The following is an 18,907-nucleotide window of genomic DNA, read 5'->3' as shown; positions in this document are numbered from 1 at the left end:
TAGGGTGTGCAGTACCTCCTGGCAGCTCTGCTTTCATTTTTTTCTCGTGTGAGGGCTCCTTTTTTCAGACAGAGCAAAGCCCAGGGTGTGAGTGCAGGGGTGCGTGCACGGGGGCTCTTTTGTGAGGGCCGACCACCCCTCACTGCAGCTTCCCTGTGCTGCGCTCCCTTGGTGAGCTCACTGCTCATAAAACACCCGTGCTTTGAGTCCGCTTGCGTGCTTAAGCCAGATGCAAACAAACAATTATGTGGGCTGAAGAGAAAGAAATCATAATGACTGAAAACAGAGAATGAAGCTGCCTCCTCACTCCCCGGGCTCCCTACTTGCTAAATCCACCGGTCTGCCAAAGCCGTTCATCAGCACGCAGGCAGAGATGCACAGCGCTGCCAGCTTTGCCACTGGGATTTAGCAGCACTGAATGCCCTTTGTGGACCCCAAGCAAATGTTCCTGTAAAAGGCAAATGGCTATTGCTCTGCTAAGAAATGGCCTCGGAGAGAGAGTGGTCCAGCTGCTCTTGACGCAAGAAGAGGCCAGGGCATGTCTCAGTGACAGCATGGGAGATTTCAGCTTGTTTTGGATGTTTTGGCATGGCTGCACGGATGTTATTTTGAAGGCAAAGACAGGATTTTTCCTTTCTGGCTGCACTCAGCAGCCTGGCGTATATCTGTGCTTCCACCCAGTTGTACCTGCCCAGGCGGGGGGATTTTTTATAACCCTATACCTGCCAAGCCTCCCTGCCACGTGCCTCTGTACCTGCGCGCTGAGCAGCTGTACTGCTCCTGCCGGGAAAGTTTTGCGTTAGTGGGAAGCAATTATGGTTGCAAATCATGCTTTTACCTCTTTTATAAAATTCATGAAGCGGCCACCAAACCTCCAGGCTTTGTGCCGATGGCACTGCAGGGAGTTCACGGTCATCTGAGGGGCGCGCTGGTAGCAGACGGAGACCACGTGCACCGCATCGTACAACAGGGCAGCGTCTGTCTAAAGTAAAGGGGAACAGCATTTGTGTCGATAGCGGTTCCAGAGCAAGGAAGCATTCAGACAGCAAAGCAGTGGGGGATCCGAAAAGTGTTGCAGGAGAAGCTGCAAGAACCCCCTCTGCGTTAACCCCTGCCCAACATCTGGGGGACCTCAGGGCTCCTCTGCCCTGGTCCACTGCCGACCATCCCACCTCCTGGGTGTCCAACCCTGCAAACAGCGCTCCGAGGGCAGGGCTGGGCTCTCAAGACATTCACTGGGATCTCAAGACATTGCTATAAATGCGTATGCTTTAACACAACGACTTGTATAAACCTCTAAGCTGACCTGTCATGCAAAGCACGTCCTCAGAACACGTAGCTCTGCACATGACAAAGCCTCATGAGCATGTTTTTCTGTTACATGGCTCTTTAGACTACAAGATATAGTTCTGTCTTAAAATCAGAGATTGTGAAAATGTCATTTGTCTGTGTGTATCCGTTCTGGTTATTTCTAGTGCATTTACTACTGTATTGTCACACAAGGAAGCTAGCAATTTCTAAATGTAGAAGATAGTAGCAGAATTTTCTTCTTTAGTCTGTTTTGTCTGAGTGTGAAAAAAACCCATATGAGAACATATTATCCACACTATTTTGTACATGGGGAAATAAGGAACAGAGAAGTTAAATAGCTTGTCCGTGGGCATGGAATTTTCCAAAATGGCCCAAACTGTCACCGAAATCAGGACCTCACAGATTTATAACAACTTCCCACGTTTCAGTGATTTGAACTAGGGGGAACTTTTTTTTTCTTCCATATAATGTGATGGTTTTAGATTCAATTTGAGATGCCCCATCTCACCTCCAAACACTGATCAAGGGAATTGGATTTATTTTTCACTCTGATATGGTAAGTCCTCCTAGTGAAAATACATTATTTGCTGGCTTCACAAAGGTACAAAACAGATGTGAGTGTAGCAGCATCGTAATAAAGCACAATAAAACAAAATAATACAGCAAATAACTGGGCAAATATCTAACAGGATGTGGCCACGGAGAAAATCCTCAACGTTGGCAGCCGTCCCCCTGACCTTCCCTTCCCACAGCACCCAAGCATGAAGAGCAGGCACCCGACCTGCATCCCACGGGCTTGTATGTACAGCAGCAGGGACAGGTTTTCTAAGTTTGGGGCTAGAGGAGAGTGAGCACAAGAATATGTCCAAGCAATTTCATGGTGAATTACATACTGTAATGCCCAGCTGAGATCAGGGCCCCACTGGGACAGACACCAGACAAACACAAATAAAAGGCAGGATCCCCTCTGAAGAAGCAAACAGACAGGGAACGGGAGAGGAGCCAGCGGCAGCGGGGGGAGCCCAGCACCGTTGCAGGCAACGTGACGCTGTAGTTGTGGGCAGTGCTGCATGAACGTAAAAGGCTAAAGGAGAATGGTGGGGCTCTCCTCTAAGAAAAAAAAAGAACAGGAGGGATACGAGGAGCCCTTTCAAGGTGAAAGTCTGGGAGGCTTTGCCACTTGTGGGGTTGGTTCTGGCAGGTCTAAAGGGAGAGGGAAGGAGTCAGCAATTGCCAGTCAGCAATTACGGGGGTCAGAGACAGCCTCGCAGGGAAGACAGATGGGCGAGCAGGTGCTGTACCTTCCGAGCAGTAACTCAGCGGAGCAGAGCTGCCATCAGACCCTAAAAGGAGTCATCAAAGCTGCAGCAAAGCCCATCTCCGAGTATCGCTTTGGCTCTTTCTCCCCGCATCAATCTCAGCGAATTGCCTGGCCCAGTCCAGCCGTGTGCTGTGCTCCAGCCCCAGGAGCTGGGCGTTCGGCTGCTCTTGGGGACTCTGTGGGGAGACGATGGCAGCTGGAGCCCTGCAAGCCCCTGCGGGAGAACCCCGGCTACCTGGCTCCTCCGGTGGGACGGGACTGTTTCTGCTCCCCATTGCTGCTCCCAGGGCTGGCCGGAGGGACGTGGGAGGCGACCGTCCTGCCCTGAGCTGAAGCAGGACTTGGGGAGAGCAGCCGAAGGGAGAGGGGGCCCTTTCCTGGGTGCTCCGGGGTTGGGGGCACCATCCCTTTCCAGGGCAGCAAGCGCGCATTGCATCGGGACGTCAGGCAAGCACGGAGAAATCCTGCTGTGCCTGAACAAGGGGCACAATACCCAGCTGATTGCAGCTCCCTCTCTTCTCGTTCCCAGCACGAAATAGCCAGGGCACTTCCCTACCGTGCTCAGCCCTTTCTGGAACTGAAAGCTTTGAATTTTGCCAGTCCTGGGGGCAGCTTTTTACTGGCAAGAAGGGAGGGGAGGAGCAGAGTCTCTCAAAATTGGCAAATCTGTTGGCAAGCTGGGCTTGCAAAAGGAGAGTGTTAACACAGTGGGGGGCTGCAGGGGATTCACCAGCCAAACTCACTGCATTTGAGGGACAGTTATTAAAGAATGCAAGTAACTACCTTGGGGAAGATACCTGGGATGAGTTGTTACTACTACAAGCACCAATAAAACTAACATTTAGGCCTTAATGACTGTTCCTGACTTCCCTGCCACTCTGGTCTGCTGCCCAGACTTCACCCGTGCCTTGTTTAAACTTCTCATACCATCATCACGCCATCGAGCAGTCCCAGCTCTGCCTTGGGCGTGGACTGCAGCCGCTCCATGGACCACTTCTCAATGATGGAGGACACGTGCGGGTTCTCCACGTTGAGGATCCGGAAACCGGTCAGGTTCACTCCAGAGTAGCGGTATGGTTCTAGGTCTAATGCATAAAGATCCTTAAAAGAGAGAAACCAGTTTAAACATTTTGTTTAGCTTTGTTTTGTTTGTCTTTTCTGCAACGATTCATGTCTGTGTTTGAAGTGAGAAGGCAGAGCCCGCAGAAGGTGGGAGGTGGGATGATGCCCTCATGAATTTGGTGGATTGCACTGTCTGTTGCCATCAGTGTCTGCCTGCAGAGACTCGTAGGTGTTAGTTGCATTCGGGTGTCATATGTGCAGGTTCACCCACGCACAGCAGAGGGAAACTCCTGCCAAAGAGCTCACTCTGTATAAAAGAGGCAAGTGAATTGTGGGGAGAAAACCAGAATCACTGTCTGCAACTGTGAAAAAAGAGGCTTGCGACCAAGGGGGAGGGGACAAGGCAGAATTCCTGTATCCAGAGCTCCCTGGGGCCTTTCCATAGAGGATTTGCTGTGAGTGCCGAAGCCCACGGGGCGCTGCAGATGACAGAGTAACTCTGAATGCAGAACGCCAATTTGCAGACGGCTATCAAAGAGGAACTAAGACGCATTTCTTGACATTACGACCAGCCTACACAGTCTGCAAATGAATGAGAGTGCCCTTTATACGAATTAAAAAACCCACAGCCAGGCAGTCCTCAGCTCTGCTGGCAGCCAGCCCACAGGCATCACTTGGCAGGCAGTGAGCGAGGGGCATTTGGAGGCCTCTGCCAGTGCACTTCTTTAATGCATCTCTTGGCTCCGCCGCACATCGAAATATTAAGTTCCATTCAGGGATTGACTTCAGTGCTCAGTAACTAGTCTGAGTAGTTTGGGGTTAGGCAGCACGGCAAGAGCGTACCACAGCTGATCTGCTCACAAAAACCCGGGGCAGCTGACCCGAGGGGGATCGTGACTGGCTGTAGAGGAGAATGGCAGTCGGGAGGGGGCTTTGTTAATGGGAATCATTTGTTGCATGGGACATATTTAGTCAGAGTTTATCCTGAACAATTTCTGCAAGTGTTCAATGGTAGTAAAAATGCGGGGAGGTGGAAAGGCAACAGCACTGTCTTCTGTGATAGAGGGTGGAGGGCGAATATGGGAACAGTGTTCGTTGCTCTCACCAGGGATTATAAAAAAGAGTTTAAATACAGCATGAGATTACGTGGCTGTTGCTGTTTTGTATAATGTAGCTATTCTGGTAGGACACAGCCACGCTGTGGGTTCACTCAGACGTGGCGTGCATTGGGGAGCTGGAAAAGCACTGGCCCTAAAACACACTGCCCTAAGCAAAGCATAACCAAATCAGCACTTGCCAGCAACTGAGACTTCATTCTCAGTGGGAGAGCAAGGAATTCTTACAGCTGTTTTGCTTTAATAAGCTTTGGGGGTTTGATCTTTTCCTTAAGCACTGGCCTCTGACTTTGCACCCCCAAGGCATACTGCTGATGGATGCCATGTTTTAATCTGCAGGTGCAGCCAGGGACCGAGTCATTAATCACACCCACAACAGAGTTCAGGGTCTTTGTTGTTTGTTTTGTTTTGTTTTTTCCTGAAAAATCGCAAGTACCAACCTCCATGTTTTGTTAAAGGGCATTGTGAAAACTAGGCCATGTTGACTTTCAAATGACTTACTAAGGGCAAATACAGTTGTTTAACCTCAGACAGATGCTTATATCATCTGGATATGAGGGTGTACAGTGGTCTTGTGCCTGACCCACTGGAATAGATTTACTTTTTCCAGGTTCATAACTTTTTGTCAGATACTTTGGTTTGTATTCTGGAAATTGCTGTGGGGAAATAACTTTTGGTTGCAAAAGCAGATCATTTCCTCCTCAGAATGTGACCGTATGGGACAAATCTGATCCACTGAGCTCCAGACGTCATGGTCTCCATCGCGCAGCTGTCAGGCCGCCAGCCCTGGCCACCCTTCAGATCCTACTGATATTTTGGGTGCCCTCCCCATCCTTCTGCTCTCCCTTGGCCCTTCATCTCACCAAGTTCCTATAGAAGCCAACCTCCCATCAGATACTTTCTTGGTTCCAGGTTAAATCTCAGCTGCAACCTGATTTATCATTTCCTGGAATTAGAGGATAATTAAGAATACAAGCTGAGTGTCAGAACGTGGAGAGGTGTGGGGGGAATTGCCATAAGAGTTTCTTCTGGATTTTCTGCTCCTGCACAGCCACAAATTAAAACATCTGGGTCTGTCTTCCACCTCATCTACATTCCTTTTCACTCGTTATTTTCTGTACTGCAGATTAATTCTCCCCTCTGTCCTACTGCCTTTAAGGAAATTTTATTCTCAGTGTTTCTGTGTGGCTCTTCCCCTTTCTTACCCACGCTCTCCCACCTCCCCTGTTAAAATCCCCAGCTTTGGTTCATCAGTCGTAGGCGGCAATGCTGAGGTCTAATCCTCACCACATCTAGCATCCACAGTAGGAAGCTGCAAAGGCAGGTGTCCAGGAAGGGCATCCTCCGTCTGCTATTGTGCAAAACAGCTCATGGATAGCGTGCCTGCCACGGATCACCGAGGATCCCTGTCTGGGCACGGATTTGCTCGGGCAGCTGTCACTGGGAGGAGTGGCCATGGCCGTAATGGGAGGCATGCACGTACAGTGCTGTTTGAATAATAAACCGCCATGTACTCAGTCATGAGTACATTTGTGTCATGTCGCCAGCCTCAGGTACACTGAGTTTAACAACAGTACCTGATCATCAACACCAGTGGAAAACTGGACTAGTTTGGTTTAGTGCCTAATTGGGAGAAGGCAGGTTGGGTGTGGAATTTTTCTTTATGTCGACTCAAAGGATGGGAAGAGATTCCTGCTTCTGCCTGTCTGTAACTGCTGTAAGCAGCAGAATCATAGAATCATTTCGGTTGGAAAAGACCTTTAAGATCGAGTCCAACCGTTAACCTAGCACTGCCAAGTCCACCACTAAACCACGTCCCTAAGCACCACATCTATGCATCTTTTAAATACCTCCAGGGATGGTGACTCAACCACTTCCCTGGGCAGCCTGTTCCAATACTTGACAACCCTTTCGGTGAAGAAATTTTTCCTGCTATCCAATCTAAACCTCCCCTGGCGCAACTTGAGGCCGTTTCCTCTCATGCTATCGCTTGATACCTGGGAAGAGAGACTGACCCCCCCTCCCCTCGCTACAACCTCCTTTCAGGTAGTTGTAGAGAGTAATAAGGTCTCCCCTGAGCCTCCTTTTCTCTGGGCTAAACAACCCCAGAAGTGACAGCAGGCAGTGAGGAAGCTTCTGTGTTTGCAAGGACTCATTTTTACAAGCTGCTGAGAAATTCCTAGAAGTGTTGAGTTTAAGGGGGTTGTCACTGCTCGGGACTTCGCGGGATGTAAATGCTGTGCGTGCATTAGACAAAGGCTCAGAAGAGTTCCTCCTCCTCTGGTAGAAAAGGCTGATGGGGCTCTTCATGCAGAAGTCAGTGAACTGTAGTCTTGCTGCCTAGCAAAATGTTGAAGCATTTCATGCCAAGTGTTGATACACTGTACTCAGTATTGACTAGGGACCTTTTAGAAACATTCAGTATAACATAATAGACTAATTCATTAGCACCCCATGGGTCTAGTACTGTAGAAGCTGAAGCACATGCATTGCAAGCTAGGAAAACATTGCCTTAAGGAATGACAGATTAAAATATCTTTCCCATGATATAACTGTTATTTCAGGAAAGTGGCATTAATTGTGATTGCTTATCTATTAATTTATTATAATTCTTCTTCTCCCACCTCCAGGCTGTACCTACACATGAAATGTACTCTAGGCTCAGCTGGGGCTGATTAATAGGAGGTTATCTGGGAAATGCTTAAAGCTGCCTGGAATAGATAATGGCAGCAGGGGTAATTAAAATGTCTTTTGCATTTGAAAAATAAATTTTGCAGTTTTTAAGGGTTAGTTTAGTCTGTTTCTTTCCTAAAGGAAAAAAGATAAATCAGATTTTCAAAATCACACAAAATTCAACAGTATACTAGACAATAGCATCCTAAATGGAAACAAAAGTGGCATGCCAAAAAACCCAAACCAAAATGCCTCCTGGAGTCAGAGAAGAACTGGCCCGTGTTTAATGAGAGTGGAGTTAATTTCAAGCTGAGTTCTTCTCATGCAAAATAAACCTGCAGTACTGAACTATTGACCACAGCAGGGCTGCTCCTGGCTCTTAAGGGAGACCTAGATGAACACACAGAAACACATACCCAGTTCTGGCTGAAACTTGGTCCCATCAAATCCTGTCTGTGGGACTACAACCTCGCAAATTCACACATATGCTCATCTTTCAGTGCGTGGGTAGCTGCACTGAAATCAAAATGACTGGGAGGGGAAATAAAACCAGAACCTACATCTGTGCAAAGCCGGAACAGCTCCAGAGGAGTGAGCCAGTCCAAAAGCAGTGAAAGAAAAGACTGACATCTCTCAGAATGAGCACCAGGGCGATGCCGCAGTTGCTGCAGAGAGGTTACAACCAAATCATTGTGGTCTGATTCTAACCTGAAGCTCAGTCTAGCCCTGCTCGCCCCTTCTGTTAGGGTACCAGACCTCCCTTCCCCTTGCTTTTCCCACCCCACTGCTTTAGTATCCTGCAGCCGTGCAATGCACGCCCAGGACAGGACACCCAGCCCGCTCTCCTGCCGCTTCGACGACCTCCTCCCTTTCCATTCCACCTCAGCAGTGAGTGTAAAAGGTGTTTGCACAGATTAGATACTTTACCAGAGTGGTGAAGATGAAGTGGTAGTATTCTGTCATCATTCCCATTGCCATGGCCTTGAGGAGAGTAGGGAAAGGAGGTTAGTAGGAGTGGATACAAGAATATAACAACAGTCATGCAACATAAACCTCTAAAGAGCTGATCTGGTAAACATGGCAGGAGGCAGACCCAGAAACACAGAAGCTGGCTTCTGGATCAATCCCGTGAAGCAGTTAAGCATGTGCTTAGCCAGCAAGAGGCATGTGCTTAAGCGAGCTGAACTGTGGTCCTCGAACCTTTCTGAAATGGTGGCAAAGCCTCAGCGTCCAGCTCCTGCAGAGGCTGGTGGCATTTCTGGGTGTTGCTGTGCAACAGACGGCCAGGACACCGACTGCGGCACGCTGTCGTGCTCATGGGTCACGCACGGTGCAAAATCTTCCAGGGATGCAGGCTTGCTTCTGTCGGCACAGCTGGGAGACAGGAGGTTGCCTTTCCTTCTCAGATACCAAATAACGAGCAACCTCACATAAACCTGTGCAGAATGACCACAAAGCAGCCTATTCTTATGGTTACAAGTCCACGTACTGGCTAAGACGCCAAGGAAAGGCTTTTTGTTCCTTACACGTGTATTTCTGGTGCTCTGCATCCCCTCCCCTTCAGTGTCGGTTTGTATAATGTGTACCTGGAGCTCTTGTCTGTGAGTCCCTCCTTCCTGCGTGCAATAGCCAGATTCTAACATAGTGCTGGGTTTAGAAATGGCTCAGTGAAAGTAGAGGCACAGGGATGGGGAGTGAGGACATCTCCCGTCCCTCAGCCCTTGGAGATTGTGGTCCGGACCCAAGGGCTCTTGGCGAGCCCAGGCTCTAGGTGTGCCAGCCCCGACACGAAGGACGGTTCGTGCAGATTGCTGGGATTTGCATAACTGAGCAGTGGAGAGAACATGCTGTTCTGTGAGGTTTGTCAGAAAACGGCTGTGGGCTGAAGGCACCTCGCCTGGATGACCTTGTCCAGGCCCTACACAACACGAGGGGAAGGCATTTCTGTCTACGAGAAGAGTCACCCTGAAGTTGGTGGGTGGCTAAAGGAAAGAGATACCCGTGGTTTTGACTGTGATGCTGACTCTGTGAGCATGTTTTCTGGAGAAAACACATGCAAGAGCACTTTAAAATCTCCACGGATGGGAAAGCAACTTCAAGTCCCTCCAGGAAACATTCGCTTCCCTTGTTTTTTGCTAAAATTACTAGGGCAGAATTTCCTTTGAGGAAGGCAGTGACAGTTTGAAAAGAAGTGAGATGTCAAAGAACAAGGGGAAGGGAAAGGACCTAGATTACAAGCCTAAGTATTGTAACTCTGGAGTGTGACTTTACCCCAGGTTTCCTGGCCTGGAAACACCTTGTAGAAAGCCTGGCAGCCGTCTCTGTGCGGCAGTGCACCGTCCCGTCCCCCTCCTCCCTGCCCGGCCGGTGGATCTGCAGGGCTGTGCCACAGCTCTCTCCTGACCTGCACACCCGGGTGCCAAGAGCTGGAGCAGAGAACGATGCCTCAGTATGTGAAGCATCAGTTAGATGATGTGAAACCAATCAAGAGTGAATCATGAGATTCCTGTTCACATTCTACAGCTGGATCATTTCAGTGGTAGATGAAGAGTCCAGACCCGCTGTAAGAAGCAAGCTCCAGCTTTCCAGTACTGGCAGCCTCTGTGCAGGATACATCTGGGTTTGTGGGAAAATGAATAAATGATAAACCTGGTGGATAAGCTACAGGCAATCGCCAGGATGAGAACGGGAGCTCCATTAAAGTTAAGACAGGCACATCTGTGCGCCGCAGAGTGCAGCAACTGTTCAGAGACAGCTGCCAAGGAGAAGAGAGAAGCTGGGAAGCCAGAGAACAGATGTAAAGCATTACCAAGTGACCAAAAATGAGTGAGGACAGAGGAGCTGGGGCAGGATGGGAAGGCCTCACAAGCAGGCCTAGCTCTGTGATAGGTTTCTACAATGATTTGTTTGTCCAAGAGGGTAGAATAATGAATGGTTTGATGTCTCAGTCACTCGAAGGAACCCAGACTGGAGCAGCATGTAGCAATGTCATCTGTATGTCTTTGTGCCAGCTCTTGTGTTGTTATTCCATGGGGATTTTTTTACTACTCCAGTTTAAAAATACTGCCCGGATTATCAGTGAAGTGCCTTGCTACTCGTGTGCTGTGGGAGCATGTTACCTTAAATGAGTTGGGAGCAAGACCTGGACTGGCATGATGGTGTGTGCTTAGTCAGAGCTACCTTAGTGAATGTAGGCTGGAGTTGCTCAAACCATTCCATGTTACCTAAAGATGCACAGTTAAAATCAGTACCAAGAGGTGGAAATTTTAGCACAAGTCTTGAGAGAACCTTTTTGCCATCCATCGGCGCTGCACTGGGGCGGGCAGTGCAGCCAAGAGGCTCTGACCTGTCTGGTCAGAGCAAACGCCAGAGGCCAAATATATGCAAAGCTGACTAGTGTAGTTACCAAAACATTACAAAAGGCAAATAATAGCAATAATATACGAACGTTATTGTTTCCGGGACAAACAGAAGGCTGAGCCATTCTTTCATGACTTTTTTTGCAGTCCAGTTTTTTTTCTATGTGTTGTTCTTCTAACACTGCAAGGCAAAAGCAGAGTCCCTTCTTCCACGAGACAGTTCTGGCTTTACCCAGCTCGTACTTTTGGTGAATGTGCAAAGCAGGGCATGAGGAGGGTAGTGTAGAGTAGGGGTCGGGAAGCCTGTTTTTCTATCCCATCCTATGGAAAAGAATAAAGCTGTTTCACAAGTGAAGGTGGCACCCCTAGACGTGCATTTCTTGATACGGGTAGAAAAGTTAGGAGAAGATGAGGTTTCTGAGCTTCCTAATTCTTCAGCAAATGCGAGTGCCAACAGTGGGAGAGACACGAGGGTCATGGTGCGCACCGCTCAGAGCCTCCCCGGTGTTATACACTGGAGTGTACAAGTGTGCAGAGACCAGTCAGGATGTGGTTTGGGTTTGTGCACCTTCCCAAACTCTGAAAATACTTAACAGCTTTTTCCTGAGTAAAAATACACTACATAATATTGCTAAGCTGAAATCCATGGCTTTGTGGTCCTGAAAAAAAACCAACACACACACACAGAACCAGCCAGAAGGACTTAGAAAGACTTCTTTCCCTCTAGTCCCCCCTCTCCTCCATCTTCCTCACTCTGCACTCACAGTGATGAGCAGAGCAGATGGCACAATAAACTATAATAAACTGCATAATAAGTGAACAGCACCAAACACAGCCAGCATGTTAAAATAATAGGCAGGAGACAATGAGTCCCTTATATTGCTTTCTTTAATAATCCCTCCCAGGCTTTCTGATTTCTCTGAGCACTTCCCTTCATTTTGCATCAAGCAGGCTGCAAGAGAAGTCTCTTTCCATGTGCTTGCTTTCTCAGCCCTTCAGGGGATTTATTTAATCTATATGGTAGTGTCTTGCTGGGCTGATACGAGCAACACTTCCACCGGCTGGTTTTTAGAATTCTTTGTGAGAGCGTTTTCCTCTGCCTTATATTGACCCTGAAACCTAAAGGCACTTGAAATGAGGAGGAGCTGCAGTGAGCAGCAAACCTTCTGGTCTGCGAAAAATGCCAGCGGAGGAACTCGGGGAGAAAGGAGAGAGACCAAATGAATGGAAAATCACTGACATCTGGCTTAAAGTCCAAGAATTGCACATGGTGCTCATGAAGGGACAGAGGATGCCGTCCCTCCCCGGCTGGCCCAGTCCTGGCTGCTTGCAGCGAGACGCAGAACCGCGTGCACAACTCGGAAAACAGCTAACCAAAACGACGCGTTTTATACCCTGCCCCTCTGTCTGGGCATGTAGTCACAAACCTGGGGGCATGAAGCAACACAGAAGGGAAAGAAGATATTTAAAATCGGCGAGCATGAAAAGCTCGTTCAGGGCTAAATGAAGAGTGACAGAAGTGGCCCAGGGCACGGTCCTGCCCGATGCCCGGGCTGGGAGAGGAGCGAACGCTGTTCCAGACGGCTGCGGGTGGAGGGCAGGGGGCTGGGGCTGCGCAGCCGCAGGGGCGAGCGGGACAACAGCCCGGGCGCTGCATTCGACACAGCTGCTTGGCCCTTTCTGCTCCTGTAACATTTGTTCGTTCTCACCGACAGTCATTTTTTGATACTTCCAGTTTTTCAGCGCAAATGCATTTTCTGTAGAAGCGCAATAGTATCCCTGAAGAACCTACATGCTGTAGCTTTTGGTGCAGCTGGGGACTGAGGACAGAGGGAAAGCTGCAGGTCTGCAGCCCTATCTGCGGGGCTCTCCCTGCAGTACGGCCACCCTGGATGCACGAGTCCCTCGGTGGCCACTTCTGCTTTGCCCCCCATCGCCCCCCACTCACCTGCTTGAGGATCTGAGCTGCCATCAGGTGGCTGCAGTCAAAGATGATGCGGAATTCCCTGCCCCGCTTCATCTCCTTCAGCAGCGGCCGGGCATCGTCGGTGTCCAGCGGGAGCTGGCGGATTTTCAGCCGGATATTGTACCTTGATGGGGCCATGATGAGCTCTTGCAGCCGTATAAGGCCTTCAAGCATTGCACAAAGACAAACCCACAGTGTTACAGAGAAGCCTGCCTTTGCCCTGCAGGCTGGGTATCACAGCAAGTTATTTCTTCCTATATCACTTTATGGAATGCAGTCAAGACCTTCCTCCCTCCCTCAAATGGCCACTGCTAAAGCCAAGGGGTCATGTGTCAATCATTAAACCCCCAGATATCTCCAGAGCAGTTGTTCTGAGGCAGAATGGCCTTTCCTGGTGTTTCCCTGCTGCCCCTGCATCCAGCCATGGTAGAGCTGGGACCCCTGCACTAGGTAGGAAGAGGAGAATAGCAGATTGGTCCTAACCTTTGACATCTCTGGGATCACAACATTTTTTCTTAAACAAATAAGCCCTTGAGAAAGGACGGAATGTGATAATCAGCTACACAACAAATTAAAATCTGCAGTATTTACCGTGCACAACAGCAAAAGAAAAAAATGAATATGCGTTTAGATTTATGAATCGTATCGTTCATAATAGTCACTTAATGACAGCTTGTAACTTTCTTACTACCCTTAGAATTCAGTTCTTATTTAGGCAGAAGGTACAAAGCCATGCTGAATGCAGCTGAGCAGGAATTATTGGTATCTAATGTTGCAAGAAGAAATTCAGCAGATGCCTATTGCAAGGAGGAAAAGAGAGGCATGTCCCTCTGCATAGTGGAAGAAATACATTAGAATACACAATGAAGGGAACATACTGTGACCCACATTTGCAAAACAGGAATGTCAAACTGTGTTCTCATCAGCCCTCCCCTAAAGAAACCATTTGGTTTAGTGGAATTAGGTTGGACAGGCTATCCAATGTGTCTTTTGTTTTTGGGGGGTTTTATCTATACTGCTGTGCAGTGCTTTGCTTTGTTTAACCGTCAACAACTTGCTTTATGTGAAAAACTTTGTCAGCTATGTTTTAGAGAATTAGCCAGAAAAACAAAAAACTTCCCAGAACTGCTTTTGCTTATAGCTGGGAAACTGCATCCTCAATGGCAGCCGCAGACCAAGGTCTTTGCTTGTGTAGATGGGCACCGCTGTGCCAAATACAGCCGTGCTGAGCCAGAGCGCACCAGCGGACAATTAATCCTCCCTTGACCCTTTGTCATCCGGGGTGGTGCTGAGGGTTACCCGCTTTCTAAGCACTTTGTGAATTAAATGCTTCAGAAAGGATCCCAGGGCCTTCCACAGCGCTCGCCTGAACGCTGGGGAACTGGCGTGTCCCCATGCACTGATCACTGCATGGGGGGTCATTTTGCTCCTGAAAGGGTTCATTAGAAAAGTTCCTAAATGAGACCCACAACAAAAAAATCTCCTGGATTCCTCCTTTAAAGCCCCTCCTTTACCTACCTGTACTGTCATCGTAAACCACAGTGGCTGACCTCCATTTCAAATACTGCACGAGGTCCAGAATGGCATGGCTAAGGGAAGCATAGTCAGGATACAGGTTGACATAGAAAGTGTCCTTGTTATCCAAAGGGTGATGCTTCCATCGAAGCTGTATGTGGGGGACTTCCAGGGCATTGCAAATAGACTGGACGGCATTGGTACAGGAGCCTTGGGAAGGTCCGAATATTGCTACGACCCCCAGAGCGAGCTGGTCACAGGCTGGAAAAGGAAGGGAAGGAGGGATGCTGTCAGTAGAGTACGGGGCACCTCTGCGTTGGGGTAGCTGTGGGGGCACAAACAGCTTCTTCCTGACCTGGACCATGGAGCAGTGGACAGACAGACAAGCTCCTGGGCACTAACAGCAGCAGAGCTATTAGGTAATTACAACAGTGACGAGAGACAGAGAGAGAGAGGAGGAATTATGGCAAATGGGGGTCTGGACCAGTGGTTAGAGGCACAGACGTGTTCCCAGAGGAGGGAATAACAGCTACAGCAGGTTAGAAATGGCTGAGCCTCCAGAGTTGTGAAAGGAATACCCAGAGATGATCAGAATCGCCCTGACAAATGTGTTTTTCCATCATTTTTAATAGCTTTTTTTTTTTCTGCAAAATAATGCTTTTCATACCTTTGTTTAAGCTTTCACTGAGAAATTAGAACAACGGCATTTGGGGCTTCATGTTTAGGGGGGAAAAAAAAGGAAAAGTTTTTCAGGGGAGCAGGAACAGATTGTTTCTCAACTGCCTCTGCAGGTCCTTCCAAACTGAACGCTAATGCTTAGCACTGTCAGCAGGAGCTTTGTGACAGCTACATTTCATTAAAAGATTTTAGGAAAGCAACTGCTCCCAGCCCGAGAGGGGCATGAACGCAGACAGCAGCGAAGGCATGCGGGTCCCCCCCGGACCCGCACATGTCCCTGGAGCGGGTCCTGCGCGTTCTGGTCCTGTCCCAACACTTGGGGCAGCCAACCCGTGTGATCCCAGGAGCCTGGCACAGAGGAAACCTCCACGACAAAACTATCTTAAAAAGGGACAGCCGGGGTCGGTGAACTCGACTGTGAGCAGATATCCTCTCTCTCCAGGGATGCCCCTCTTATAACTGTGGGCTCAGGGAGCAGGTTTCATTTCTCCCAAAACAGAAGCAAACTCAGTAAGCTCTCAGGTCATCAGCCCCACAGCCTTTGCTGCACAGTCCCATTTCTTCCCTCCCTTTCAGTAATTCAGGTGGGCTGCTGTTATCCGATAATGAAAAATTACTGTTAGGAAGAGAACAGAATATCTATGCTACGGATGTTAAAACTGCCAGGGATACAGTAAAATAAACAAAGGCATGGCCTACAGACCTTCGCTCAGGATTAGAAGCAAACACTGAAAGGAGTTTTGTGAGGTCTGCAGAGGGAAAAAAGAACAGTTGTTCCCCTTATATTAAAATGGCTCTGGAAGGTCAGCTCCTGGAGGACTTCTCATCTATATCACTGACTAGAGCAGGACAAAGTGAGCTGCTGGGTCTCAAGTGAAACCGGGCTCTTTTTTTGCTGAATAAATGGCCACAAAGTTGCTAAGAAGTGTGCTCTGCTCTTACCTTTCTTAGTTGCTTCAAAGCTGTCGTGGAAGTGTATCCTCTGAATGTCATAGGTTAGTGTTGTGTTAGGCAACAAAGTTCTGTTTCTATTAATAATATTGGCAGAAAATCTGAAGGCTTGCTCCTCAGCACTCATAACCTGGGTATTGGGGCCATCTGCATACTCAAAGATTCCTCCTGCAAGACAAGAGAAAACCAGCATTAAGCCACATAAAGTTTGATTCATAATCTTACGTAGCAAGGATGAGAAAACTCTTGGACAGAGCTGTGCCATTTGCAGGCTGAACAAGGCTTGCTCCCAGGACATTTCCTGGACTGAAATAAAGACATGAAAACATGTGGGGTTTTGTTATATGCTGGTCCATGACAGTGTTCAGAATGCCAGCTTTGCAGGGCAATAGGGGACAAATTTAAAGTCTTGGAATATTTTTATGAGACAGATGAGTGTCTTCCCGTAAAACTTCAGGACCAGACCTTGGGAAGTGCAGACAGGCCTATTGCTCGGCTGCAGAGATGCTCCAGGTTTGTGCTCCGAGGAGTTACTGCCGTACGAACCTGGCGCTGCCCTCCCGTGCCGCGCTGGACCCCTCCCCGCCTTGCCCACCCAGCTCCAAGTCCTCACGCAGGAGGCAGGCGGTGCAGCTCCGCTGCTTTCTATTTTTGGTGCCATTTTTAGTGCCCTTCTCATCTTTTATTGTTCCTCATGTTTAGCTATCCAAGTTCTCAATTCAGACCAGCAGAGACTTCTGAATTTGCCTACCCTACAGCTTATCTGCTCAATAATGCACATCCTGAATGCATGCTTTCCCGTGTTCAAAAGTTGTTAATGCCATTACACATCCCCAAGGGCAACAAGCTCATGTCACAGTACCGCTGGGTTTCTTGGCTCTGTATCCGTGAGTCTTGTCCTCAGTTCCCCACTGACAGCCACTCTAATTGAAGTGACTCAGTGCAGGCGTAAATTATGTAATTGCATGTCCTTGTCTCGGAGATGTAGGCGCCGTCCTGTGCCCCTTGCAGAACCACGGAAAGACACATAAACCTTGCTCTATCTTATTAAAAAGTAAACCAAAATAATTAATGGATGAGCAAGATAAGCAAGTGCAATTGGTAACAGATGGTCTCTGGGTTCATTAGCAGAAGGAAAATCTTCCTCTTCAATTTAAGGTAGTCCTAAAATGTTTTGTTATAGACAACAGATGTCTACTCAGCCCTCCTAGCTTTCAAGCAACTGCGTGAATCTTCCTCCAGGAGCCAGAACACATTATCTATAGTTTTTGTGGCAATTTGGTGTTAGCCAAGAGTGCCAGTTTTGCAAGAGCCAAGCTGACATTTCTGTTGACAGCCACACTCTGTGCGTCCTCCCAGGAACCTGACCAAAGCCATGGGCTGAGCAAACCACAGTACAAATGCTTGGAGATTTTCACAGCAAGTGTGCAAAGGGAGCTGCAGAAGGCCTCTGACTTTTCTGCTCCCCAGAATCATGACAAGTCACTTCCATCCTCTTCCCCTGCAGCCTTTGTGCATCTGTGTCCCCAATTGTAAAGTGAACGTAGTAATTAATTTACATTCATAAACATCCAAAAACATTTGACCTGTTCACTGCATGTCTCTGGTAGAAAAAAATAGTACTGATTTCAGTACTAACTTTGGTAATAGGGGGAAGAATAAAGAAAAAGAGGCTGAACGCTCATTCTGGAGACCCATTTCAGTCCCATGCAATCTTCAGCAAGTCACTTTTGACCAGGTTTTCAATCTAGAATGCCTAGCAGTGTAGGCAGGAGCCTAGCAAAATTGCCCAATTGCCTCATTCTCACTGGATCATGCCAAAACATTTAGTTATTGACCGGTGCATGGAAAAATATTCCTTCATATCAAAGTTTGCACATGCTGGTAGCTCAATCTAAGATTCTTAGGGCTGAGAAACTTCATATACAATATTACAGCAGAAACAATAAACAAAACTAAAGTGAGCATGAGATTCATCCCTGTCTTTCTGTTCAAAGCTTTACTGTCCAGAACATTTTAGCAAGAGGTTTTTTGTTTTCTAGCATCATCCTGAAGTGATAACGGGGTTCATGTTACATTGATTATCAACTAGCTGACATTAAGCTTTCTCCTAGCTCAGAGCTTTCAGGATTGCTTTGGAGCATGTCTTATTATGATAGAATATAGAAGGGCTGGGTATGTGGATTATTGGTGTTTGGTCCCAAATAAATTCATGTTCCAGACATCCAACTGGATATAACAGGCTTTTTGACAGAAAAGAATTTTCTGTGCAGCCACCCAATACCTTGAATTTAGTGCCTGGCAATGAGAAAGCAGACAGGCAGAGGTAATGTATTTCTGGTTATACTGCTGGGTGCTGAATATATTGGGACAATGTGAAATCTACTGCAGTTGCTAAGGTGTTGAAGAGCAGCCACCACATGCAACAGCCTGCTCTTTTCTCAGAAACCTGGGGGACGGCGAGTGCCTGACGGCAGCTCTGCACTGCAGCTGGGTGTGCTGAGCACAGCCCTGTCCCTTCGGCAGCGGCTCCCTGCTCCTGGAGATCGAGTGCTGCCGTCCCTCTTGGCTTGTGCGCCTCTCCTTCAGAGATGTTCATTCTGATCATTATTTAAAGAGCCTAATAACCGGCTTGAAACAGCTGATTAATACATAATCTTCATCATGATTACATAGCATAACTGGCATTAATTTGAAAAGCCAGCTAATTATGAAAATAATTGTTGCAGCTTTTCCATTTGAGCAAAATGGAGAGTATCAGCTTGTGCTATTGAAAGAATGAGGGATGTGACATCAGCTGGCTGATCGCCAGGCTGGGGGGACCCCATGCATCCCCTGCAACCCTCAACAGGAAAGATGAAGCAAAGCAAAGCTGAGCAATCTGCTGCAAAGTGTTCAAACAAACAAACAAACTTGGTCAGTTCTCCCTGTGCTCCCCAGAGAGAGTGATTGCATG

General features: G+C 48.1%; 1 protein-coding gene across 1 annotated transcript in view; it reads right to left on the bottom strand.

Annotated features, from left to right (window-relative positions):
* GRIK3 (glutamate ionotropic receptor kainate type subunit 3) overlaps positions 1-18,907 on the bottom strand; it is a 120,793-nt gene that overhangs the window by 38,684 nt on the left and 63,202 nt on the right. The window contains exons 2-7 of the mRNA XM_075048696.1: positions 15,943-16,119; positions 14,326-14,583; positions 12,790-12,971; positions 8,410-8,463; positions 3,560-3,733; positions 839-982 (exon numbers count right to left, since the gene is read on the bottom strand). Of these exons, the coding sequence (XP_074904797.1) occupies positions 839-982; positions 3,560-3,733; positions 8,410-8,463; positions 12,790-12,971; positions 14,326-14,583; positions 15,943-16,119 (989 nt within the window). The remainder of the gene's footprint in view (positions 1-838; positions 983-3,559; positions 3,734-8,409; positions 8,464-12,789; positions 12,972-14,325; positions 14,584-15,942; positions 16,120-18,907) is intronic.

This window comes from Buteo buteo, chromosome 16 (assembly GCF_964188355.1).
Source record: "Buteo buteo chromosome 16, bButBut1.hap1.1, whole genome shotgun sequence".
Taxonomy (NCBI): domain Eukaryota; kingdom Metazoa; phylum Chordata; class Aves; order Accipitriformes; family Accipitridae; genus Buteo; species Buteo buteo.
This window is presented reverse-complemented; position numbering and strand designations above follow the sequence as displayed.